This window comes from Aspergillus tubingensis (assembly GCF_013340325.1).
Source record: "Aspergillus tubingensis WU-2223L DNA, scaffold_3, whole genome shotgun sequence".
NCBI lineage: Eukaryota > Fungi > Ascomycota > Eurotiomycetes > Eurotiales > Aspergillaceae > Aspergillus > Aspergillus tubingensis.
This window is the reverse complement of record NW_023336277.1, coordinates 3,411,875-3,436,491: the sequence shown is the minus strand read 5'-3', so window position 1 is coordinate 3,436,491 and position 24,617 is coordinate 3,411,875. Positions and strand designations below refer to the sequence as shown.

The following is a 24,617-nucleotide window of genomic DNA, read 5'->3' as shown; positions in this document are numbered from 1 at the left end:
GCACTATCCAATCGATGCAGCAGACTGCAGCCTACTCCTCCACCGGCGTATCCACCCCCCTAATCAACGTCTTGATCCCCTCACCCCTAGCCGTAGTCTCCCACGCCTCAACCGCATCCTCAAACCCGACAATCTTCGTAATAAAACCTTTCAGCGGAATCCTCCCCTCCACAGCCATCTGCATCCCGAGCTTATAATCCCCTGGCCCATACCGAAAACAACCCTTAACCATCACCTCCTTCCCAACCACCGTCCCAAGAGGAAAATCCACATTCTTCCTACCCAGCCCCGTCTGCATAAACGCCCCTCCAACCTTCACCACCTCTATCCCAAGATTAATACAAGCCTCTGCTCCCGTAGCCTCAATAACAACATCAAACCCTGCATTTCCTTCCTCATCACCACCACAGAACCCCTCCACCAGCCTCCTCCCATCCACCTCCCCATCCCCAGACGGAACATACCCACCCCCCCAAACTCCCTTACCCACCACGCTCTCCGCAAACGCCAACTTCTTCTCACTCAAATCCACCCCGACCACCCTACTTGCCCCAAACTCCCTCGCCACAGCCATACACAACACGCCCACCGATCCCGCTCCGAACACCACAACACTCATCCCAGGCTTCACCCCCACCTCCCTGACAGACCGCACCGCCACCCCCAACGGCTCCAACAGCGTCGCTTCATCCAGTCCCAACGTCCCCTCCGGGATACGATAACAGTAATCAGCCGGTAACTTGAAGAAGCGAGTAAGCGTGCCGTGACATACACCCGGGACGGCGGCGAACTTCATCTCCCGGCAGAGATTGTACCGTCCGGATTTGCAGAGGCTGCAGCGGTGGCATGCGTACCCGGGTTCGAGAGCTACCGGGTCGCCTGGTGAGAGGGTGGTTACGCCGGGCCCGATGGCGTGGACGATGCCGGTGGATTCGTGGCCCATTGTTATGGGGTTGGATGGGGAGATGGGGCGGTGGATGCCGCCGTGGAGGTAGAAGTGGACCTGAATTTTGGTTAAAAGCTGGGTGGGTGGATAAGGGGGGAACTGGGAGAAGGGAGAGAGATATGTACATCGCTGCCGCAGACGCCGGTGTAGGCGATGCGAATTATTACGTCTGTTGGGGAGGTGATGGTGGGGATGGGTCGGTCTTCGTAGCGGGCGTCGTGGGCGCCGTAGAGGAGGCACGAAGGGTTGGACATATCGGTGAGGGCGATGGAGCCCATATTTGTATTTTCTCAGTCGTGAGCTGTTTGGTGTGGTTGTGTGTTTGATTACGAAAAAGTAGTGGGAAAGAAGGATTAATCACATTTATGAACGGAAATACCATTGTTTACCCCGCGGACAGCCTGATTTAAGATGCGGGGTTTCGCCGAGAGAGTCGCCGATGGAAATAGGTTGGGATCGTCGCGAAGATGGGACTATGTGGAGGTCTTGGGTAGCCCTACAGTCATTCTAATACTGGGGAAATATGGTTAAGCTTGTATAAATAGGGTAAATATTGTCTAACTTATATTATGTACGAAGTTCTAACATGAAAACCACATTAGCTGGCATGCACCTTGGCCGGAGTATTAGACACCGATGCCATCGCACATTCCAGAGCACTCTTCAAGTCAATATGGAACAATGGCAAGTTCACCCCAGTCACCACCGCCGGCTTGCCATCTCCGCGTCGCTGCACAGCTGTCCTCTCCGAGCCCTTGGCTGCCTCATCCATTTCCCGTATACTCAGGACCCCAGCGTTCTTGTCATCCCGACTCTTGCTCTGTTTCAACTGATCACCGGCTTGCGACTCGATATCACTGGCGCGCTGGTCCGAACTATCTCCACAGTATACTGCCTCCGTGATGTTGAAGATTGGCTTGAACTCAGGCACATCCGAAGGCCGACCGAATCCCGCGGCAGCGAGAGCCCGCTTGGTCCATCGGTTGTTGATATGGGCGAAGTGCCACTGGACTCGGTCCGGGGCGGCATACCGGTCCAGCTGGCTCCGGACATCGATCAGATTTTGAACCGAGGTCACGTCGACGTTGTTGACGGCAGAGAAATCCAGAATGACTGCACGCAGCAAAGGTTTCTCTGTGGAGTTGGCAATTTGTTCGGCCTTGCTTTTGCGAGGGGCGGGGTCATTCCATGGTCGGTCGCCAGGGGTAGCATATAAGGATGAATTAGTGCGTCGGGTAGATTCGAAGATGTGTTCGACCAGATTGTCGGTGTAGTGGTTGGCGTTGGGGTAGTTGAAGCCTTCGGAGACGCGGTAGATGAAGATGCCTGGTGCGGGCTGGGTGATGGGGATGGTCGGGTTGGAACCATCGGTGTGTTTCAGGGGAAGGAAGACAGTTCGACTAGCGGTGCGCTTGTAATCGGAGCTGGAAAGCTGAGCGGTGGTGCTGAATTCCTTGGCTGAGCCGGTCTCTTCTACAAGGTGGTCGCCGATGACGGAGTGGATCTGGACCTGACCGAGGAACTGACCGCGGGCCTTGGCGACGCGGAATAACAGGACTGCAACCGAGATACAGATTGTGCAGTAGATGCCGTCTTCGATGCTGGAGAAGATAATGACGATGATTCCGATTAAAGCAATGAGAGCATCAAGAGGTGACACGCGCCAGAATTGGTAGATGACTTTAGGTGGTGTGATCAAGTCGCCGACGGCGTGAATGATAACAGCAGAAAGTGATGAGCTGGGAATGAAGAAGAACAGAGCTGGAAGGGCGTAAATAGCAAGCAGAACAACAATGGCGGTGATGACGCCGGCCAGCGGCGTCCGTACACCGGACTTGGCTTTGATCGCAGTCCGAGAGAACGAACCAGTGGCAGGGTAGCCACCTAGGAAGGGCCCGAGGAGGTTTGAGATGCCAATAGCGATGAACTCCTGGGAAGGGTTGATGGTGTAGTTGTTGACGCGACCGAAGGATTTTGAGATAGCAATATGCTCTATCACCAAGACAATCACTGCTGCCGGTAGCTCTTTTGCAAAGGTCTTGATAATATCAACGTTGATTTTGGGAACGCCCGCATGTTGAAACCCATAAGGAACTTTGCCCAGCATCTTGAATGCCGGATTGTTGCGACGATGGAGGTTGACTGCAGCACTAATCATCGTATAGAACAGAATCACAAAGACCGTGCGAAGGGTATTCAGGAAAAAGAAGAGCTTCGCCTTCCGAGGGTATTTCCTGGTTCCATAGTTGCATGCCGCGCGGATGGCATACAGCATGGCAAGTGCCGTCAAGCCCATGGCAGCATCCATCTGCGAGGTGGGCAGATATTTCAAGGTATTGATGATGACCATGTATGTCGATCCACGGGTAGAAAAGTCAGCCGTTTCTCCCAAGACTGTCTTGACTTGTCCGGCGCACACATTGATCGCAGATCCGGTCATGAAGGCGGTAATCGCAGGAAGAGGGATGAAGTCGACGATGAATCCGAGACGGAACAGGCCAATGAAGGTCGCGATCGCACCGCAGATGATGGCAAGGGCTCCGGCAATCGTTGGGCCGTCGACGTCAGGATAGTCTTTTTGGACTTCGATGATGATGGTTCCAACTAAGGTGGACATGACGGCCACCGGCTGATCGGGTTAGTTGTTGGTCATGACAAGGAAATGGAAGACCTACACCGATGGTGATATCCTTTGATGTGGCGAAGAACCAGTATATTAACACGCCCATGAAGGAGGAATATAGTCCATATTCGGCAGGTAATTTGGCTAGGATGGCGTATGCCATGCCTTGTGGGATCACCACAGCTCCGACAGTAACACCTATAGATGTAAGCCTCACTCACTTCAGTAACTTTTATGAGGCATCTCACCTGCGATCAGATCACCGATGAACCACTGCATGTTGTAGCTCATGATCCAGTGAAGGAAAGGGAACAAGTCGTAGAAATAGCGACCAATTTGGCGACGGGATGGTACGAGCTCGCGCAGCCATTCGCCGGCTGTTGGCTCTGTTTCGACATAATGGCCAGCAGTATCTGATCCATCACGAAGGTATGGGTCGGTGTTTGATGCCAGATCGATCCCGAGCACCTTTGCCAGAAGATGGCCAACTTTTGTGGTCATTTTCCGTGTCAGCAGACAGAGCTTTCAGATCTGGGCATATACCGATGAGGAATGGGATCCGGAGGGGAATAATAAATGTTAAGCTTATCGCGTGAGAAGTCTCAGATATTTTATCAGAGGACAGGGGATCGATGTCGTGATTTTAGCTCCGAAATGGCAATGCAGCTGGGGCTTGCCATGTGCCGGCCAGATGCACCTCCACGCCCATGCCGAGCGCGCATTGGCCTTTTTCGACATGGCTGAACCATAGATGAATAAAATAACACGAGACTAAGTGATTGCCTTCTTCTTGATCAAGATGAGCTGAATGACGATCACTCGTAAGACGTTAGATGGGTGGCATTTTTCGTGTTCGCCAGGAAGGGCTCAGTCCTGGCTTATGTCTGCAGGGATCCCTCATGTAGCGCAGTAAGCGCTGCTAAGAACAGACTCTAGGCGGTCCTTCCACGAAGCTAGTCCTACTTCCGTGGTCTAATGTTATTGCATACGGAAAAGAGGAAATATGAGGGGCACGATGCAATCACCCAAGCTTTCTGCAACCTGGCCCAATCTGTGTGTCTATTGTGCTGCGTAAACAGACGGGATAGGGTTGGCCCAGGGTCCACAAAAGCAGACCCATCTATCATGCTGTCGGTCTCCACGGTCAGAACTAAGGTAAGTGAAGTGCCAATCCAATCATACCATAAGTCTGGTATGCCACTTATATCCACCTTTATTTTATTCTGCTGGCTGAAAAAAGATCTACTCTAGGTATTTCCCAAGGGACATTACGTTAAGTGGAGTAACTTACTCCACAAGGCTGAAACAACTTGTTTTAAGCATGTTATGGTGGTGGTTGAGGGACCGCGTCAGGGAAGGGTTAAGCTCAACCGTCTGTATTCATGTGGAACTGTTTCTACTGAACCAGGCTTTTGATATCACCATCAGACACAATTTTATATAAGACTTTGATATCCTATATGACGCCAATGCTATGGTTTACGGCGCCATTGACCAGGTTTAAACAGGGAGGGGCGACGTGGCCGGGAAGTGGCCGAGTCCCTCCACTGGCATGGCGAATTTTTAGTCCCGAGCACGCCATCAAGCTAACCGTGGGATGCATTTTCTACCACACACAAACATCCCACATCTCTACTGAAATCCTTGCATGTGTATGCGCCAATGTGCGCTTAATGAGCTGCTGCATCCTGCCAAGAAGCCACAAATACTCTATTCGCTTGGCCCTGCCGTGAAGAGCACAAGGCCTCATACGACCACCAAATAGAACACACGAGGAACACGGAAAGAGAGAGCTACACGAAAGAAGCAAATCCTAAAGGGCACTCTGTCTCGCCTTTCATGATGTCAAATAAAAACGTAATATGGCGATGTGTGTGGTTGGGCAACCAGTGATCCTGGTTCTTCAGATCCTGCAACGAGAGTAACACGAACCGAGATCAGTAGCAACTTGTTGACCATACGAGTGGGCTGAGCCACGTTGAGTTTATTTCAAGAGTGCTTGTCATCTTGGAAAACCCCGTGGCTTCCACTTCCACGAACTCTATCGTCGGATAGAACGAGTGCTGCAAAGAGGCACCCAAAGCATGAGAGCATACGAGGAGATCTGCTTTCTGGGCATTCTCATGTTCGTAGACATGAGATATTAAGCCTCCGTACAATTCCAGTAGAAGTCTGTGGTTACGAACCTTGGACAAAAGGTTCTTGCAGACAAGGAAAGCATTAATCGGTGTCTGATGTATGCTCAACCGAGGTCCTAAGATTGATATCGTCCTGGAAGTGGGAAGGCACATGCATGATTTCCTAAAACAATCATTAGAGTTTAGTTCTACGTCTCAATCAACAAAGATAATCATACTCGATGAGATCAAATGATGGGCCGTAAGATTGGCTCGAGTCTCTCTTGAATATTTGTTTCCGGGCAAGCGGCATGTGACCCGACGCGAACTACCCTAGTCCCACAATATTGTAATGCTAACGTTCAATCATGGTGCAAAGACATTGAATTGCCCATCCAAGCTCTGAGTTATTAGCCAAAGGCTCGATATCCCGAGGAAGGTAACATACCCAATCGATCAGATCCGCATCCATCCATTCTCGCATATTTGTCAAATCTTCAAATAGATTCTCGAATGGGGTCTCCGAGCTCCCTGCTGGTAGGTCCCCTGTCCCTGCTTGGGCTCTAAGAATGAATGGTTAGTTGGCTGATATTGACAGAATACATTAGGTAGCTTACTGTAAATGGCGAAGTATGCGATACGCTCTGAGACAGATATGACTTCGGCCTGACAGATCTTTCATGCGGGCAATCAAACTTTCAATCTCTTCTCGAAAAGATTCTAGGTTATGTTCCGTGTCATCTTGGAGACACGAATTCAGGGCCACAGCTGCATGGAGTGCTTTCAGACTGATCACCCCACTAAGCAACCAGAAGTAGTTTCGAAGGATTGGAGCTTCGTAGAGTTGTCTGTGAAGGGAAATCATAGCTGCGCTGGAGCTAATGCACCTTTCTCTGGAAAATGGAAGAAAGCAAGACGCTTTGGAATGGTGAAACGGCCGGTGTAGCAGAAGATAGAGATGATGCGCGTACGTCTGCAAGACGCACCAATAAGCATAGCGATTAGAATCTAAAATATTGGGAGAGCCATCAACCATATAGGCCGCGTCCCATTGCTTTTGCTCTTCCGCTATCGCAGCATCAAGATCATGCAGGGCCTGCTGGTCGAGACGTGAAGGCCCCGAGGTATGACGACAGATTTGAGTGGAGAGCCGGAACAGTCGAAGCTTCGCCATCATGACGGACATCTGCGTGGGCTCGCTACAGGACTGCTGCACAATGCCTTCGTTGGTAATATCAACATCATTAACATCGGCAGGTAGAGGAGCTTGAATGCTAAGAAGGTATGACATATCGAATTCCCGGAAAAGCATTCCCTGATACGTGTGCAATGTCAAAAGACCGGCCCAACAGCGTCGCCGCCTTTCGGTCTCGATTGTGCCCAGGTTCTTCTGTTCCACATTGCAACGTAACGCAATGCCAATATTCAACGCCATTCCCAACAGGGCCCAGCCTTGGTCGACAGATTCATTGTGTGAGAGGCTGTATATTACCATTAATAGAGCCTCCAAGGTGCTGAATGTGTGCCGGATCAAGAAATCGCCCTGCAGAAGGCAGGTTATTGCAGTCCGAAGCAGACGGCGAGACACAGAAACCGTGATAGGAACTGTGCTTGTAGGTTGCGTGACACTCGAAGGCAGCTGAGACCAGACGCACGCTAGCCTGGGGTCACTTTCATCTAGAGTGTTCAGAGACAAAGAACATAAAGCGAAAAGCAAAGCTAGCCAAGGTAAGTCGACATCTTGAGGGCGTTGCATGAACGCCGTATACTGTTTCTGGAAGGTTGGACCATGCAGAATGGGAAACAAAGCGGAGATATGTTTGAAGAAGTGTGAAACCAGATAGTCGCAACAGGACTTCGGTGGAAGCGAGTCTATCATTTCCTGGAGGGGAATGCGGGGACTTATAGAAAGGGGCGATAGTGTGTCATTAACATCCTCCTCTGGAACAGGGCGTTCAAGCACAGTTTCCCAGTGTACACCTGGAGGTGATGTTTCTACTTCAGATATACTCTCTTCAGGCTGTGAAATTGAAGAGATGGCACCTTTTCGTGTCGGTGTAGCCGGAGATCCTGCTCCGCCACTCAACGCAGATGACGCCGAAGTGGTCACAGGCTTCCTGCGAGTTTTTCTTGATGCAGATAAACCAGAAGGGGCCTCATATGAACAAATAGATTCGCGCTTGCGACGCTTGCACGCACCACAAGGGTGCTGACGATCGCATCGCAACTTGGAGCGTCGGCATTCCTCGCAATTAACAGCTTTGCGCTTTCGCCGAAGGAATCCGGACACTTCCTGGATGGCACCGTTATGGATCAAGTCGTTGCCCAACATTCTCCTCGTAGATAATGAGCATAAACGAATACAAAAAAGGCCTAGTTATTGCTCAGGGTAAAACTCCGACACGAGAAATGTTGGTCGGAGATGGCATTCATTGAATCATTGAAGATTGCCACAAAGAAGATCGGTTCCCGATGGTGAAGGTCGGAGAAAGAAGTTCCCGATATTACACGGGAGAGAAGAAATTTCTATGCAACCACCTTCCCCATAGAATATCGAAAATCAGGTCAACAACTTCCATTTCACCCGCTATGAAGGACTGTACAAGCATGATTATATTCATAAGGCATAATGAAGCGTCCATTGATCAGTTCATGGCTTGAGGCCGTCCAGTTTGATCAAAGTCACGTGATTCATATAGAATTACCAATACCGGAAAATACAAACTGCCTTACAGTTCACACTGTGTATGGATTTATGGGGAAGAAAAGCCGAAGAATTCAGCATATTCCCAGGGTTGATGTATGAAATAGACTTACGTGTGTATCTAACCAGATTTTCATAAGGACTATTGACATTTTGGCTGTATTGGGTTGCATGAAGTCAATCCACTCAAGTCCGATTGATCGGAGAAATAGGCGAGCGGATCGGAGATGTTAAGACTATAGAAGCTCGTGAGAGTCATTCTTTCTTTGGAGAATTTTCACCAGCTTACTAGTCTATATCCTTCCTTCCTTCTTGTCAGGCAGATATACAGGAGATGGAGGCTTATCTCCAGTACCAACGGGTTCGAAAATCCGTGCAACAGCACTTGGCAAAGCTGAAAGATAATTGCAGCTGTCCGAGCTACTCTGTCAACGCTCATCATGGTCCCGAGTAAGTCTAGGTGACAAGTTAATCAGGTGTGCGTGTGTCTAATACAAGACTATATAGCTGCAAATTGAGCGACCATCATAGTAGCCTGGAGAAATTGTCTGCCGGATCGATGACCCCTGACGCTGCGATTCTTGTAGGCTGGGAAGGGGAAAATGATCCCTTAAATCCTGCAAACCAGAACACCTCTCGGAAACTCTTCATGACTTTCTTGGTGTCATTAATAGCATTGGCCGTGTCTGCCGCCTCGGCGATTGATGCTTGTGGTGTCAGGGAATATAGCGCATACTTCCAGGTATCGGAAGTTGTCGGGTCTCTAGCAACAGGTATGATGGCATCTACTGGACTCTGTCATAGCACAAAGCTGAACTCTTCGTATTTTGAACAGGTCTGTTCCTTATCGGTTTTGCGTTCGGTTCCCTTCTCTCTGGCCCTTTCTCTGAAACCTTCGGGCGTAATGCCATTTATTCCACAACAATGCTCCTTTTCTTGATCTTCGTCATGGCATCAGGACTAGCCCCAAACCTCCATAGTCACCTTATCTTTCGTTTCTTTGCCGGCCTCTTCGCTTCCACTCCGCTAACCTGCGCCGGTGGCACAGTTGCCGACTTATGGGACCCTCTGGAAAAGACCTATGCTTTTCCTATTTACGCTGTACCTGCATTTATGGGACCCATGATCGGCCAAATAACTGGGAGCTATATTCCAGTCACACTAGGCTGGCGATGGCTAGAGTGGGTAATGCTGATAATGGGTGGTGTGGTTCTCGCTCTGGTCCTTTTATTCCAGCCTGAAACATATGGCAACCTTATCCTCTACTGGAAGGCCTCCGTGCTTCGAAAAGAGACCGGTGATGAGAGATACAGAGCTCCCATGGAGATCAATCAGAAGGGCCTCGGTCAGCGATTGAAGACCTCCGTGTGCCGACCATTTGCGATGTTTTGCTCGGAACTAATCATCATCCTGATGTCGCTCTATCTGACAATTATCTATATTGTGCTCTTTACCTTTCTTGAGGGGTATACCTATGTTTTTGGCGATGCATATGGCCTCTCCGAAGGACTGACCAACCTTTGCTGGGCTGGTATGCTCGTTGGAATCTTTTTGATCATCGGCGTGGTGCCGGTGGTCTACAGCTGGACTGCGAAGGCCTATGCTCGAGATAAGTCCACTATTGCACCTGAGATGAGACTCTGGTACACGATGCTTGGTGGCGCAGTAGCAGTGCCGATCAGCTTGTTTTGGATGGGATGGACAAGTAATGTAAGTCTATATGGATACTCCCACTTGTTTTGCAACATGCTAACCTTTCTCTGTCTCCACAGCCAAATATCTCAATATGGTCCCCTCTCGTTGCCTCCGTCTTCTTCGGCTACGGTATCACCACCATCTTCATCGTTGCATACATGTATCTCATCGATTCCTACGACACATATTCTGCATCCGCTCTGGGATTCCTCGTGTTCACGCGATATGTGGTAGCGGGAGGCGTGACTGTTGCTGGGGGTCCGATCTATGAGGCTCTCGGTGTGCAGTATACCCTCACCATCCTGGGGTCTATCAGTGCAGTTATGGCGTTGGTGCCTTATTTGCTTTACTTCTATGGGCCGATCATCCGCAAGAGGAGTGAATATGCGGTAAATACGGACACTGAGTGAAGCACCTGTGAGGGGATCGTCGAGGGGAATTTGGTCTATATACTGTGGCGCGGCTAGCCTTGTTCCCCAAAAATTCGCAAAATAAAGGGAGAAAAATTCGCAATTCAGCGACGCGCATAAAGCAGGAAAAGAAATCATAGAGTTGGTCTTCTGGGGCGATCTGTTAAGGGAGTCTGGAAGTTGTTTAAAAGAACCACTGTGGCAAAGGAGATATATCCATGAATATATAGACATGTCTTATCTATTTCACCTGGAGAGTTTTTCGTGGGTATCGAGTGTGAGTTTCTACTTCGGGTCGAGTTTGGCGCTATGTTGTGCTCACCTAGCAACCCCTCGGTCCATGGTATAAGTATACGGGTGTATTCTGAAATTGATATAAGTAAGTTATTGCGAGAACTCGATCACTACTAACGAGATTGGTTTATGATTACCCTGAGTGTTCCCTTGAGCTAACATATATTACCGAATTATTCCTTGCCGCCAGCGTCTAAATATATATCATAAGTTTCTAACAGTCGTATCTGACAGAAGAAACAATGAATAACTGATACTAGATTGGGACAGAGTAAGCAGATCCCATGCAATGAAATGGGAAGGTAGATCGAAGACAGATCAATAAGTGAAATAGAATTACACTCCGGCAAGAAAATTGTCCCGTTTGGGTGATTCGATAGAGATACACCCGGTAACAAGAAAATAACGATTTGTATGACAAGGCAATATCAGCTCGTATAAATAGTTTACTAAAAGAGAATTGGCCTTTGAAATATCAGCTAGTTCATACCGTGATATACACTATTTAGCAGCAAATGCACAGGAAAAGTATCTTCCCTCGTACTTTGGCTTGCCAACCAGAGTGCAGCCAAGTGAAATCAGCTATACTCCAACGCAGACCCATTGATTATTACTCAATTTTACTAATTGCTACATTAAGCTGTTCATATGAGACTTAAGTTAGACAAGAATAGAATGAACCATTGCGAAGACAAAGCAAAAGGCGCAAAGTGATCTGTTATAGCTAGTTATGAGGATCCTAATATCGGCTAAGAGCTGGTGATATTGTTCTTGCAAGTAGAGTAATGACTAGTTGCAACTTATATAGCATCTTACCGGCTGAAAGTCTTTAAACTTGATCGTGGCCAGTGTTATGATAATGTATTGCATCATCCGATTATTCCTTACACATGGTTCGTAGTACTTTAGATTAATCCACCGGGGGAACTGATATATAGTACGCCTCAGTAGAGAGAGCATAGCATGCAATGCCAACTTCTTCAATATACACGCAGTGGAAGTCTTTGCCCAAACTTGGACTGGACTCTTCATATCAAAAAATCTGATAGCACAGACTCTTCGAAACACGCTGAGCATCAACACAAATTATTTACAACGGAGGCGGGGTATATGATTACAGAAACAGAGGCATACTGACAAATAGAGGAAAAAGCAGAGGAATAGAGGGATAATGCGGGAGTTGCTGCCAGTTATCGATATGACATTAGAATCCTACTGCAAGGGAAGTGTTTGCTTCAATTGGCTGGAGACTAATCACGTATGGTCACTTCACTGTACGGAGTTTTTGGTCGTAATATTTCGCATTCAATTACTGAGCACCAGTGATGTATTCGTCCCCACCTTAGTTATAACACAAAATAATTTCACTATCAATATGTGACGCTGGGATCGATTTTCAATAACATGGTACTGGCCTATTTCGACCGCATTTGCTCAGGTTATGGCATTGTTGAGCAAGTAGACTATATGTCCTCTGTTACTCAAGGTACTCATTTCTGACTCGGCTCTGATCAAACCAATCCAACCCGGTGATGCCCTCCACATTCAGTTTGCACAGCAGAGAGCGAAATAATGTGCAATGGGCAGCAATGAGCATGAACCGGGTTTCTTCCCGTAAATCCCGGGAAGGTGCGCGCCTTGACGTTTCAACGCCCGCTTCACTGGCTGACGTACTTTGGGCGGCATGTAATTTCTTTAGTCTCTATTTCTATTCGGTGGAAACAATCCAGTCGCCGATGTGGGATGCAAATCCCAAACATACAAATGGGGTAGTTGCTTGAGTCCCACAAATATAGCCTCAATCTCCGTGTTCTGGATTAGGCCAGACCTTCTCCAACCCATGGTCACTGACTGTAGTACTTTACCTCTCCTAACCATGAGTATCCCGTCTATGTCTTAGTGCATTGTATACCCTGCCAAGACTTCTTCAGCTCCGAGCATTAAACACAGAACAAATGTGTAATGTCTAGCAAACCAGGTTCTCTGTGTGTTGGAAAGACCAATCCCTTTTTAGAATGGAATTTCTTGCCTCTACGGCCAAGCTCATCCTTCAAGTCTTCCGGAATTGCGTCAACATCGCTGCGCTGGCTGAAAATGCTTTCTCGCTCGTTGAGAATCGGAAATGATGGGTTGATTATTTCAGACTCTCTTATTCTGGTTAGACTTCACTAAGCCCTAATGAGGAAGATGCGATAGGGTGCCGACCTACTAACAATAATATTTGGCAAGTATTAAAATTTTGTCTCTAGACGGGATGAGTTCTACATCGGTCCTAGTCATAAAACGAAGCATTTCTAACCACCAAGAATTCGAGAAGGCAATAGAGACTGTTACTGTCTATCGAAGCAATGTAATAATTTGCCATTTTAAACAACGCAGAGATATTTTCCGGCGGTAGCCTGTAACGAAGGATTATCAATTACAGTTGCAGGAAACTTAACGCCAAATGTTGAGACGCAGAATGAATGTATAACATTCGCACTAAACATGGCGTACCATTTCTGTTAACAAATGGAAAATAGTGAGATATACTTAGCTAGTTTCAGAGACCACGAGAAAACCTATGGAACAGATACCAGCTAAGTTGAAGCCTGCCCCTAAATCAGAAACAGAAGGCTTAATTTCAATATCCACCTTCGCCACTTGAAGAACACAATGGCACACAACTCTGTTATTCGAGGTCTGTTCAGCAGTATTGGAAAAGGTATGTTCACTGCTACTGCTGCCTATGTAGATCCAACCTCAATCGAGTATACATGGGAGTCTACTATCTTAGAGGAGAATTGATAGTCAGCTACTTTTGTTTCGACCACAATACAATAAGAAACTGAAAAGCGAGATAAGATGATTTGAAAGTGGGGATCATCCCGGTGAGAAACAGGTCAACTTACGCGTCATGTGATGAAGTGGGTATCTCGCTCGGGAAAACCCCGACCCAATTAGAATTTCTCTGATCTGCAGGGTCGGAGGTGATTGCGCCGGTTACTTTCAACCTCCGAGTTTCAAAAATACCTAGGTATTTCAAATCAAATACACGATGATCTTGACGGCTGGACTACTCGGAGAACTTGCTATGTACTATTACAGACGTCAGCTGTGATCTCTATGAAACGTAGATGCAGCAGCATGCCGCGCGGCCGTTAATCTAACTTACATTGCTTGATTAAGATTCTGATATCATTCTTTTCTTTGACAGCCATTCCAAAGTTTGATAAATGGCGACGATATTGCCCCCTCAGAGACTCACCTCCTCACCAATTCATTCCATTCTTTCACCACAATCACTCATTTTCCAATCCTGCCACAGTTGCTTCGCGTGATGAATCAATCCTGGCGTGCGAAGCTAGCGCTCGCTGCTTCTGTTTCTGTCTCTTGTCTTCCCGGAGCCAATGCAGCACTTTACGACACCGTTATTGAAACCAAGTACGGCAAGCTGCAAGGTTATCCTGCCTTCACCAGCGAACCTTCCGGAAATTTGTCTCACTGGAAGGATATCACCACGTGGAAGAACATCCCATTTGCAGCCACAACTGCCGGGAAAAACCGCTGGAGGGCTCCCCAATCGCCCAGTTCTTGGAATGGCACACGTGATGCCAAATCGTTCGGCAATGTGTGTCCTGGTGCCACCTCCGGCCCTGGCTCCGACGAATACACCATCGACGAAGATTGTCTGAACTTGAACGTGTGGAGCCCTGCTAATTCTACCGATGCAAAACTTCCTGTGGTCATGTGGAGTTATCCTGCTGAATCAACTGCTGCTGATGCGCTTTTTGATGGAGGTGGTATGGCTGATCAAGGCATTGTCTTCGTGAATTACAATTACCGCTCTGGGGCCTTCGGTTGGCTTGCCCATAAGCAGCTGTCTGAGGAGTTTTATGCCGTCACTGGTTCAAATAGCTCTGGTAACTGGGCTATGCTGGATCAATTTGCTGCTTTGAAGTGGATTTCTGAAAACATTGAATCTTTTGGTGGTGACCCCCAACGGATTACTGTCATGGGTCAGTCTGCTGGATCTGCTGCGACCCAGCATATCCTGAACAGTGGACTTACTAAGGGCCTGATCGTGGGTGCTATCATTGAGAGTGGTGTCCGTGATCCGCATGATCCCATGTGTACCACTGTAGCTGAGAATTACATTACACTCGATGCTGCACTGGCCAACGGCGAAGAATTCCTTGCTGACTTCAATGTCACGACCATTGACGAGTTGCGGGAGTTGTCAATGGAAGAGATTGAGAACAGTGGCACCTCCTTGGACTTTACCGCGGTTCTCGACTACTACACCATGCCGGACACCTATATCAATACCCTTGTCAAGGGCCTTGCTCAAGACGTTCCTGTTATTACCGGAAACACGAAAGATGAAAGTGGTGCTACTTATGGTCTTAACATCACTGTTGAAGAATTTCTCGCTGAGATGAATGAGACATTCACTGAACCTTGGCTATCTAAGTTCATTGATGCTTACGGAGGCAACACGTCTTCTGCAGTCTCAGGTGGCTATAATGCACAATGGACGGATCGTTCAAAGGTTGGAACCTGGATGTGGGCCAACCTCTGGGCTACAGCAAAAACAAGCCCTGTGTACACCTACTTCTGGGATCACGCTCCTCCCGGTCAAGACCAAGGTGCCTACCATGAGTCGGAAATCAACTACGTACTCAACAACTTGTATGGTACGGATAAGCCATGGACATCAACTGACTACGTCATTGCACGTAAAATGAACACCTACTGGGCCAATTTCATCAAGTCAGGTAATCCCAACGGCAATTCTCTGGTGAATTGGCCAGCCACGACATCCAATGCCACCGTGCAATGGGTAGGTAATGGCTGGGGTCAGATCCCTGTAACCTCGGAGGAGAAAGTCGAACTCTTTGAAGACTGGTTCGAGACCTTGGTAGCGTATTGATCGTGATCGAACTTAGCTGCTGGTCAACCCCATCATGTGTTGAATATTTGCGATTCACCCCATTCTACTTTCATTTCATCTATCTCCCTCTTCAAGGGTACAATTCCTTTCTAAAGCGCAGAGTTGAGCCAATCTACACCAAGCTTGACAAATCTGCTTCTGAAGTTGTTTCATTCTTTGTCGCCCACTTTCGGAAAATTGCGATTTCCCTCCAGTGGGATTATGTGTTTACTTTAATTCCCATTTTCATCGATCTACAGAAATAAGATGATTCTTCTCACATTTGATGTACTATGCTAGAGTAATATGTTAACCCAAGAGCATCCGATTATCGAGTAGCGGAAGCTACGGATATACCCTCCTATCTTTGCCAATCTTCCCAGATGTTAAGCCAACTTTGATACTGGCAGAAGTTCCACCACCTTTTCGTCCGTAATTAGGTCATTCTCTTATCATGGAGAATCCAGCCGTATCCTTTATGCTTACCCTGCTTTGTGAAGGCACTTTCATGACACGAATTGGATTTCTCGTGATTACTCCTACGATGTTGCGTTCTGCTACTCATTTTCCGTCTGTGGTTGCTAGTAACCCTCGTCGCATTAGCTATTAGGTGATAATGGTACATCTGAACGCCATGTTTCTTATTTATTTAGTAAACATGATATGGGATATTGGGACGGATATAAAGTCAGTCCAGAAATTGGCGGCGTCAAAGAGGTTCACAATTCGAAATTGTATGTTTTGTCCCAGTCGCTTAATGAGTAACGACGAAAGGCTCTAAAGCAATGTTTTCAGAGAGATGTGCCTTCCGCTTGCTCCGTTGTGCTATCACTCTCCAGTACTATCTCATAATAAGGCGCTGCTTCTGTCATGTCTTTGGCTGCTTATCTGTGCCATTCCCTTAGCAGAGAAAATTTTTATGCGGTCAAGTCCCTTAACTTCTGGATCCTCCCCACCACAAATGGTGGGTTATTATTTCATCCTCCCCCTTCTTTTTCTTTCCTTTGTAGTTTCGTTGAATAGGTGCATTTAGGTTGGCGCAAGGTACTACGGATACTGTGTAGGAACATATATATCTTCCAGTAATGTGGTAGTGCGCAAGCACTAGTGCCTAGGGATACACCAGGGCCTTCCAACAATATTGTTGGTACACTGTGTCAAGGTGCCATCCTGGCTTTTACTACTGACTTTATTAGTTAGAGTAGCTTCAACACAGTTAGCAATGCATTATGATTATGCACGAGGCTTTTATTCTCCGTATTACGTGAAGCAGTCCTGTTGAAGAGGTAGCCCTTATGAAAAGCTATGTAAATTTGAGGGCTCGGAGTATGCTCCTATGACAGGACCACAAACACATCCGGAGTCACTTTGTGCTACCAATTCTAGTCGCCACGAGTCTTATATTTACCCAATCAAGTTCAAGTAAGGTTACTATAGCATGAACCCAGAAATGTAATCATACAATAAGGCATATCTGGGATATGTCTTTCAATACAAACTATTTGATTGCTTCTGAGCGTCGTCAGACGGCTCGAGAGATACTTTCACGGCTCTGAACAAAACGTAATTCGCCTAAAGTGTCATGTCCGGGGTCCATGTCTTCATTCAACGGCATTAGCCATCCTCGGACATGACGTATTGCCACCTTCGCCACGATCCGGGGCGTTTGATGACTTCTAAAGGGTGTTAGAGAGTTAAATAAGAAGTTGATAGAGGAGAAGGTCTTGGTGTTTGAATCCGATCCCATTTGATGCTCGTTCCGGTTATATTCGAAGAAGCAAAGGAAGCAGAAGAGTGGATGAGAACGAAGAGGATGCTCGTTTTTACCCAAAACGGTACGCACGCTGCACGTATCTCGATTTAACAAGGTACTTCTGATAGGATGTACCACGACGGGGAGCAAATATTGGATATTCTGGGATCATTCACTGAATTGTTTCAAGGAGCTGGTCTCACGTCACTGTACGGGGTGAACTTACCACTTAGAGGTAGTTGGCCGCTACAGCAAGTCTTTAATAATCGCCGGTGAAGAAGATAAACGTATAGCTATTTTCGGATTATCGGAAATGATACGAAGAGGCTAGGCAACAGTATAATTTGATGCTACTCTATCCGAGGTTTCTTGTGCTGAAAATCGATCTCGCTCAATGCTGGTGTGTGCCACTCGCTGTATGCTGGCCAGAGTGGCATGTCAGTCATTACGTTTTCTAGTGCGGATGACGAATACTTTGGCTGCAGTTGGACCTCAGTAATTTTCTACTATGGGAACTTTGATTCGCATTAATTAGGACATCGGAGGTGGGATTCCTGGGCACCCAGATTACGTCCGCTGCGCTCTGATCTATGGTTTCAGTATAACCCTAGTTGGCGTATGGTATTTACGTAGCGTAATTTTGCAAATGAGTGAACCATCTGACAGATTATCTCGATAGAACAAGAGATAGTCTAGGGGCACCGGCAAGTGCTCATTTATATGGGTCTGGACCCCTCATCCCCACCCGCTCTGAGCGATCGACATAATCTTATGCTATATCAGGCAATATCGGTACTCTGTAACGCCGACATCCGACGCTACCGGCTAAAAAATGAAGCGCCCAGTTCTTCACCCCAGATTGAGTATGGTTCGGGCTCGGCTTCTACGATACGTCCGACTGATCATCCTTGGTTAGTTTTTGAATTGGGAGGGCAATAGTGCATATTTTTAGAGATTCTCGTAAACTGGTTTCTAATGCTTCTGTGGAAGCCATTCCCGGTGGTTACGTTGACAGTAGATAGATGCTCTCGACCCTGTCTCCGCTTCGATCCACATAGTCCTGTTACTTTGGTACTGCATTCATGGGTGCCTACGTACCCTTCCTATCCTGAGGAAAATCCAGGAGTTCCCAGCGGGTTCGAGATGAAACTGTGTAAGGACTTCCTTTGACATGGATGGGCCTCAAGTTGTGCACTGGTGCAAAACCGCTCACCAGACCATGAAATAAAGAGGGGATATTGAGGTTTTCCATCCCCCTTTCCCCCTCCCTCTCAGCTACTTATAAGAGTTTGGTACCACACATTCTTGGATGCTGTGATACTTGTCAACGAAAACAACTTCTACTCATCTTACCATGTCGCGCTTGATAAACCTGGTCGCGATCCCCGCGACTCTAGCGGCTCTAGCCCAAGCTACCTCCTTGGACGATGTTTGCACGACAGCTTACAGTCGATCTGTGCTTCCCGATCATCCGGTGTCTGGTGTGACATTGAACTCGGCCTCCGTTCACGCGAACCCAGTGTACAACTATACCTCCACGGGAACGGCCTTTTTCGCTTCGACCACATTTGATTATTGCAATGTCACCATGACCTACAGCCACGATGGACTGGACGATGAGGTTAATCTACACTTCTGGCTCCCTACCCCTGATAATTTTGCCAACCGCTGGCTCTCAACCGGTGGCTTTGCCTACGCGATAAACCAAGGGACCGAAAATCTTCCCGAAGGTATCATGTATGGTGCAGCAGCTGGTATCACTGACGGTGGGTTTGGTGGATTTGATGCTGAGATCTCGGATGTCTTCCTCAAAGCAAATGGGACTATCAATCGGGATGCCCTGTACATGTTCGGTTATCAGGCTCACTATGAGATGAGCGCCATTGGAAAGGCCTTTACACGCAACTTTTTCAACGTTACTTCCAAACTCTACGCCTACTACCAGGGCTGTTCTGAGGGTGGCCGAGAGGGCTGGAGCCAGGTCCAACGCTTTGCCGACGAATGGGACGGTGCTGTGATTGGTGCTCCGGCCATCAGATATGGTCAACAGCAAGCAAACCATCTCTTTCCCCCGGTTGCCGAAAAGACACTCGGATATTATCCTCCTACATGCGAACTCGACAAAATCCACAACATGACAATCACGGCATGCGATGCTTTGGATGGCAAGGAAGATGGAGTAGTTGCGCGAACTGATCTCTGCAAGCTACACTTCAACATAAACTCTACGATCGGGGCTTCCTACTACTGCGAAAGTGACGGCAGCACGCCAGCTCAGAATGGCTCTGTGACAGCCAAGGGCGCCGCCCTCGTCTCCACACTTCTGGAAGGCCTCCATACCCTCGACGGGCGTCGCGCATATATCTGGTATCAGCCCAGCGCTGATCTCAGTGAGGCGGAAGCTACCTACAACTCAGAGACGGGCGAGTGGGAGGCCGATATCAATACACTATGGAGTGAGTGGGTAACTGAGTTCTTGGGACTCTCTGAGGTGGATACCCTTACCTCACCCGATAATGTGACGTACGACGACCTCTATGCCTGGATGAAACTGGGCTGGCAGCGGTATGAGGATGTTCTGCAGACTACCTGGCCTGATCTGAGTCCCTTCCGCGACGCTGGAGGCAAGATCATCCACGTTCATGGAGAGTCTGACCCCAGTATCCCGGCGGGTTCTTCTGTCCACTACCACGAAAGTGTCCGTCAGCTTATGTACCCGGACTTGTCCTTCAACAGTTCCAGCAATGCTCTTAACGATTGGAACCGCCTTTATCTCGTCCCCGGCGGTGCGCACTGCAGCTACAGCGATGAGCAGCCCAATGGTGGCTGGCCTTTAACCACTCTGCTTACTCTGATTGATTGGGTCGAAAATGGAGTCAAGCCCGATCGCTTGAACAATACCGTTCAGACGGGATCAAACGCGGGTGAACAAGGCCAGCTCTGCGTTTGGCCTACTCGCCCCTATTATCGAAACAACGGTACCGAGTTGACCTGTGTTTTTGACCAGGAATCTTATGAGACCTGGGTCTACGACTTCGACGCGTATGACGCCCCTCTGTATTGAGAGACATCGGTGGTTTGCCTTTCTAGGATTGCTGTGGATAGTACGACGCAAGCCAGGTCATCTTCAACGGTGCTTTAGGAGCGAGGTTAGCTCTTGGGAGTGTGTCAAACATGTTCCTAGTTCTGGTGTTAGTTATATCATTCTGATCATGTAGTACTTTGAACAGAGACTACTTGTATTGCCATGTCTCACAGGTACATTTTTAGGAATTATACATTTTATTTTTTATTTTCGAACGGATCACTTCCTTACCTTAGTGTTTTGTTGGTACATCACCTATGGGGCCATGCTACGAGAGAAATGCTGGAAAAGTCTCTAACCGCTCGATGTAGGTAGCACCAGTTTGCCGCGCGTAGATAAGAACCGTTATTGTATTGAATGGTCGATTCCACGTACAAATACCGTTGGGAAAGAAAATACTCACATATGGGTTTTTAGCCACTTCCAGACATGCAGTCACGAGCAATTGATCCATATGAGCCTGAGTGTCACTGAGGCCAGGGTTTGCTCCCAGGCTGGTCTTAACAAATTCCATCTATATCCTTCAAGTCTTGGCCAGGTGGCGGTGTCGAGGTTGCCTATATTATTCCATCTAGTATTTCATCATTTTACTTATTTTATTGCACTGTATGTAGTTCTATTTCACTCAGTACAACGTGAAGACATATTTGCTACTCACAAAAGAATGTAAATATTCTTACGCGATCCGCAAGGCTATCTAAGGTAGCAGTTTCATGTCTTACGCCGAACCTGCATTTCAGTATGAACACTTAGATATTGTGCTGTTCCAATTACGTTGCACATATACCTGGGCTTCCAAGGTAGTAAATATCACTGCCGCTTTAATCATGTGTTGCCGAAAAGAACATGAACCTGCGCCGACAAGATAGGTGAAGGTTATTCCCGCTCGACCTTCACCGGCATAGTGGCTGTTAGTTCCCATAATAATGGGAGACAGAATTGTGCTCATTTGTCGAGGGCTAAGAATAAAATCTGACTTGGTCACTGAAGCATGTATTGATCTAGTCAACTACGAAGTGATTAGCAGGATAAAACGTCCTGTTTTGGCCCCAAACGTAATGAGAAGCAGACTATGGAGTATAGTTAATTGCTAATCCTCTTCGTAATCTAAGTTGCATAATATACGTCACCCTTGCCGACGCCAGGGAAGGGGGGATAAACTTCATCAGTACCTGGAATGCATGTACCCGCTCGCTTGTCATCAGTGCCGGACATCGGGTGGTAAGTTGACGTCCGAACCACTATTTCATCAGGTTCTGGTGGAGGCGCGGCAAGACATTCATCCGCTAGGGGTGCGCGACACAGGGGCTATTCTGCTCATTGTACCATGGAACGTCGAGCCGCGTTTGGTTACAAGAAACCCTGCTTGACGTTACGTTACATACTCCACAGCCTGAAGATGTAGACTCAACATATCTTTGCCAATTTGAAAAACCCAATGTGTCGCGGCTGACACGGGATTCTGACTGTTTGTGGAGGTTGCACGAACGATGGCTCGAGCTAGAGACTACAGAATACGCGTCAGACTTCCGCATCATCGGACGTTCGGTGCTGAATGGTTGTGATATTCATACTGTTGCCTAAACCTCTGCTAAGGGCAGCAATATGATGGGCTCTTCTTATTGGTGCATTATCATTGCCATTGTAGGAAGTCTTATCATGGGGGATGGAATCGGATATGATACGCTATATTAAAACATGTAACAGAATGAGACTGTAATACTCTCAAGGCTCGGGCGCAGAGAATACTGGAAAATGCCGCCTGTGCAGCACTGGTATTCTGTACAGCAGTAAACAGGCACTGTGTTGAGAAGAAAACTCCAAGCACCTTCCATGCATTATCAATGTCAACCACACTCACCACTTAGAGACCTGGACGGGGTCGACAGCAACATTACTGTTTAGACTAGCGGTAGTGTTGCAGAAGGGTCCGGCTGAACATGAAGCTTGTTTGTTGTCTCAATCGTAAAATACAGGGTTCTCTTGTCTTCTGAGCACATTGCGTGGCGGGCACTACGACGTCTTACTTTTGCGGTATGGAACGGGACGACAAGGCACAGCCCGGGGCGGCGGCTACCCACAGGGTAGGGCATCACTAGCCGTTGCCGCGTATCCCTCATGGTACTAAGTGAGTGGATTAGTGATCTGCATCCTGAACTTCTAGTTCCCGTAGTCAAACTTTTGCGAGTCTTGCTGATAGGATTAAGGACTGGCTGGGTAAATATAAATAATCATAAGCGAACTCTCCGAGGCGTCCTCCGAACTCTGTTCCATCTTTATTTTGCAACCTTTCTCTTTATTTTCTTATTCTCCACGAGATAGCCCTTCAATTCTATTCTTACACTGTGGCACGGTGAGAATGTTATCCTCTAAGGACAAGCAGTATATGCTGCTTAGCCTTGTGGCTGGTGCCCAATTGGGGGCTGCCGCCTTGTGGAACACCGATATCCCCACCGAGTACGGTGCAGTTCGTGGATTCCCAGCCTTCAACACTACCGATATTGCTGTGACTGCTTGGAAAGGTGTTCCTTATGCAGCTGACACCGGCGGCGAAAACCGCTTTCGACCCCCTCAACCCCGTCCAAGATGGAACGGAACCCTTGACGCTAAAGATTTCGGATATGCGTGCCCCGATAGCCAGCAGACGTACACCGTTGACGAGGACTGTCTAAGTGTTAACATCTGGACAAACGCCAACTCCACTGATGCTGGCCTTCCTGTGTTTATGTGGATTTATGGTGGCGAATGTACTTCGGCTCAGCCCCTTTTCGACGGCGGTGGCCTTGCCCAGAAGGACGTGGTGGTTGTCACCATCAACTACCGCGCCGGCGCTTTTGCCTGGCTTGCTCATCCCGAGTTGGCTGAAGAGTCGCCGGAGGGTGTCTCCGGCAACTACGGCCTCCTTGACCAGATCCAGGCCCTGAAATGGGTGCACCGAAACATCGCCAACTTCGGTGGCGACCCCAAGCGTATCACCGTTGCGGGCCAGAGCGGGGGCTCGGCTGGTGTGTACCATCTAGTCAATAGTCCATTGACGAAGGGGCTTATCCATGGTGCTATCGCCGAGAGTGGTGTCCGCTATCCTTACGACAGTCTGATTGCCGGCCTTGCTACTTCATACCGCACGATGGACGACGCGCTCGATATCGGGATCAATTACACCCTCAGCCACAACGTCACCACTATCGCTGAGCTCAGAAAGCTTCCCATGGAAGAGCTCCTGGACCCCCGCGATTTCGAAACTATCAACTGGATTACCACCCTCGACACTGGCTCACCGCCGAAATTCCGTCCCACCCTAGATGGTTGGGCTTTCCCGGCCACTTACCTGGAGCTTCTGAAATCCGGTGCTGCCAATGACGTGCCCTTCATCACTGGCAACAACAAGGACGAGTCGGGTGCCTCAACGACCACTGACTACACCCTTGCCGAGTACAACTACTATTCTTCTTTCAAGTACGCGAACCTATCATCTCGGTTCTTCGAGCTCTATCCCGCCAGCAACGCCACGCAAGCCGACATGGCCTGGAATGCAGCTGCCCGCGATACCTCTCGGGTGTCCTCTTACTTGTTTGCCAACGAGTGGGCCAAGGCGTATGATTCCCCGTTCTACACCTACTACTGGGACCATGCTCCTCCGGGTCAGTCGCAGGGCGCATACCACATGTCCGAGATCAACTATGTCTTCAACAACCTCTACGGTACCGACCTCCCATGGACTAAGGCAGATTGGTTGATCGCCGATATCATGTCCAGCTACTGGGCCAATTTTGTCAAGACCGGAAACCCCAACAATGGGTCTTCGTGGACTGGCCCGGGCGAATTGGTGCATTGGCCCGCTAACCAGCACGAGAATGATACCATGCATCTTGGCTATAGACAGGGAGTCTGCCCCATCGCCAGCCCTGCCCAGGTCAGCCTTATTACGGACTTCTTCCATGGTCAGCAGCCCTGGTGAGCGCTATGATCTGAGCATTTGTCTCTAAGGGCCGAGGTCTGGTGTAGAGAGTGAGTTATTTTGATTGTTTCCTAGAGAGATGATTTTGCTCCCTTGGGGGAATTATGGATTAGAATACCA

At 48.2% G+C, this 24,617-nt stretch overlaps 7 protein-coding genes across 7 annotated transcripts; 4 read left to right on the top strand and 3 right to left on the bottom strand.

Annotated features, from left to right (window-relative positions):
- Positions 1-31: 31 nt before the first annotated feature.
- On the bottom strand, positions 32-1,224 carry AtWU_02266 (NAD(P)-dependent alcohol dehydrogenase; the record flags this gene model as incomplete). Its single annotated transcript, XM_035497380.1, has 2 exons — positions 32-1,003; positions 1,072-1,224. The coding sequence occupies 2 exons, from the start codon at positions 1,222-1,224 to the stop codon at positions 32-34; spliced, it is 1,125 nt and encodes a 374-aa protein (XP_035353273.1).
- Positions 1,225-1,544: 320 nt separating this feature from the next.
- On the bottom strand, positions 1,545-4,070 carry AtWU_02265 (SLC26/SulP family anion transporter; the record flags this gene model as incomplete). Its single annotated transcript, XM_035497379.1, has 3 exons — positions 1,545-3,575; positions 3,622-3,767; positions 3,818-4,070. 3 exons carry the CDS (start codon positions 4,068-4,070, stop codon positions 1,545-1,547), a joined length of 2,430 nt encoding a protein of 809 aa, XP_035353272.1.
- A 1,292-nt stretch (positions 4,071-5,362) lies between these two features.
- AtWU_02264 (uncharacterized protein) lies at positions 5,363-8,018 on the bottom strand (the record flags this gene model as incomplete). The annotated part of the gene is made up of 6 exons (XM_035497378.1): positions 5,363-5,479; positions 5,531-5,870; positions 5,926-6,014; positions 6,135-6,249; positions 6,304-6,534; positions 6,658-8,018. The coding sequence occupies 6 exons, from the start codon at positions 8,016-8,018 to the stop codon at positions 5,363-5,365; spliced, it is 2,253 nt and encodes a 750-aa protein (XP_035353271.1).
- Positions 8,019-8,724: 706 nt separating this feature from the next.
- Positions 8,725-10,495, top strand: AtWU_02263 (MFS transporter; the record flags this gene model as incomplete). The annotated part of the gene is made up of 4 exons (XM_035497377.1): positions 8,725-8,840; positions 8,898-9,163; positions 9,226-10,100; positions 10,163-10,495. The coding sequence occupies 4 exons, from the start codon at positions 8,725-8,727 to the stop codon at positions 10,493-10,495; spliced, it is 1,590 nt and encodes a 529-aa protein (XP_035353270.1).
- A 3,613-nt stretch (positions 10,496-14,108) lies between these two features.
- On the top strand, positions 14,109-15,701 carry AtWU_02262 (carboxylesterase/lipase family protein; the record flags this gene model as incomplete). The annotated part of the gene is made up of 1 exon (XM_035497376.1): positions 14,109-15,701. The coding sequence occupies one exon, from the start codon at positions 14,109-14,111 to the stop codon at positions 15,699-15,701; it is 1,593 nt and encodes a 530-aa protein (XP_035353269.1).
- Positions 15,702-18,808: 3,107 nt separating this feature from the next.
- On the top strand, positions 18,809-20,518 carry AtWU_02261 (tannase; the record flags this gene model as incomplete). The annotated part of the gene is made up of 1 exon (XM_035497375.1): positions 18,809-20,518. The coding sequence occupies one exon, from the start codon at positions 18,809-18,811 to the stop codon at positions 20,516-20,518; it is 1,710 nt and encodes a 569-aa protein (XP_035353268.1).
- Positions 20,519-22,898: 2,380 nt separating this feature from the next.
- Positions 22,899-24,497, top strand: AtWU_02260 (carboxylesterase/lipase family protein; the record flags this gene model as incomplete). Its single annotated transcript, XM_035497374.1, has 1 exon — positions 22,899-24,497. The coding sequence occupies one exon, from the start codon at positions 22,899-22,901 to the stop codon at positions 24,495-24,497; it is 1,599 nt and encodes a 532-aa protein (XP_035353267.1).
- Between the last annotated feature and the right edge of the window lie 120 nt (positions 24,498-24,617).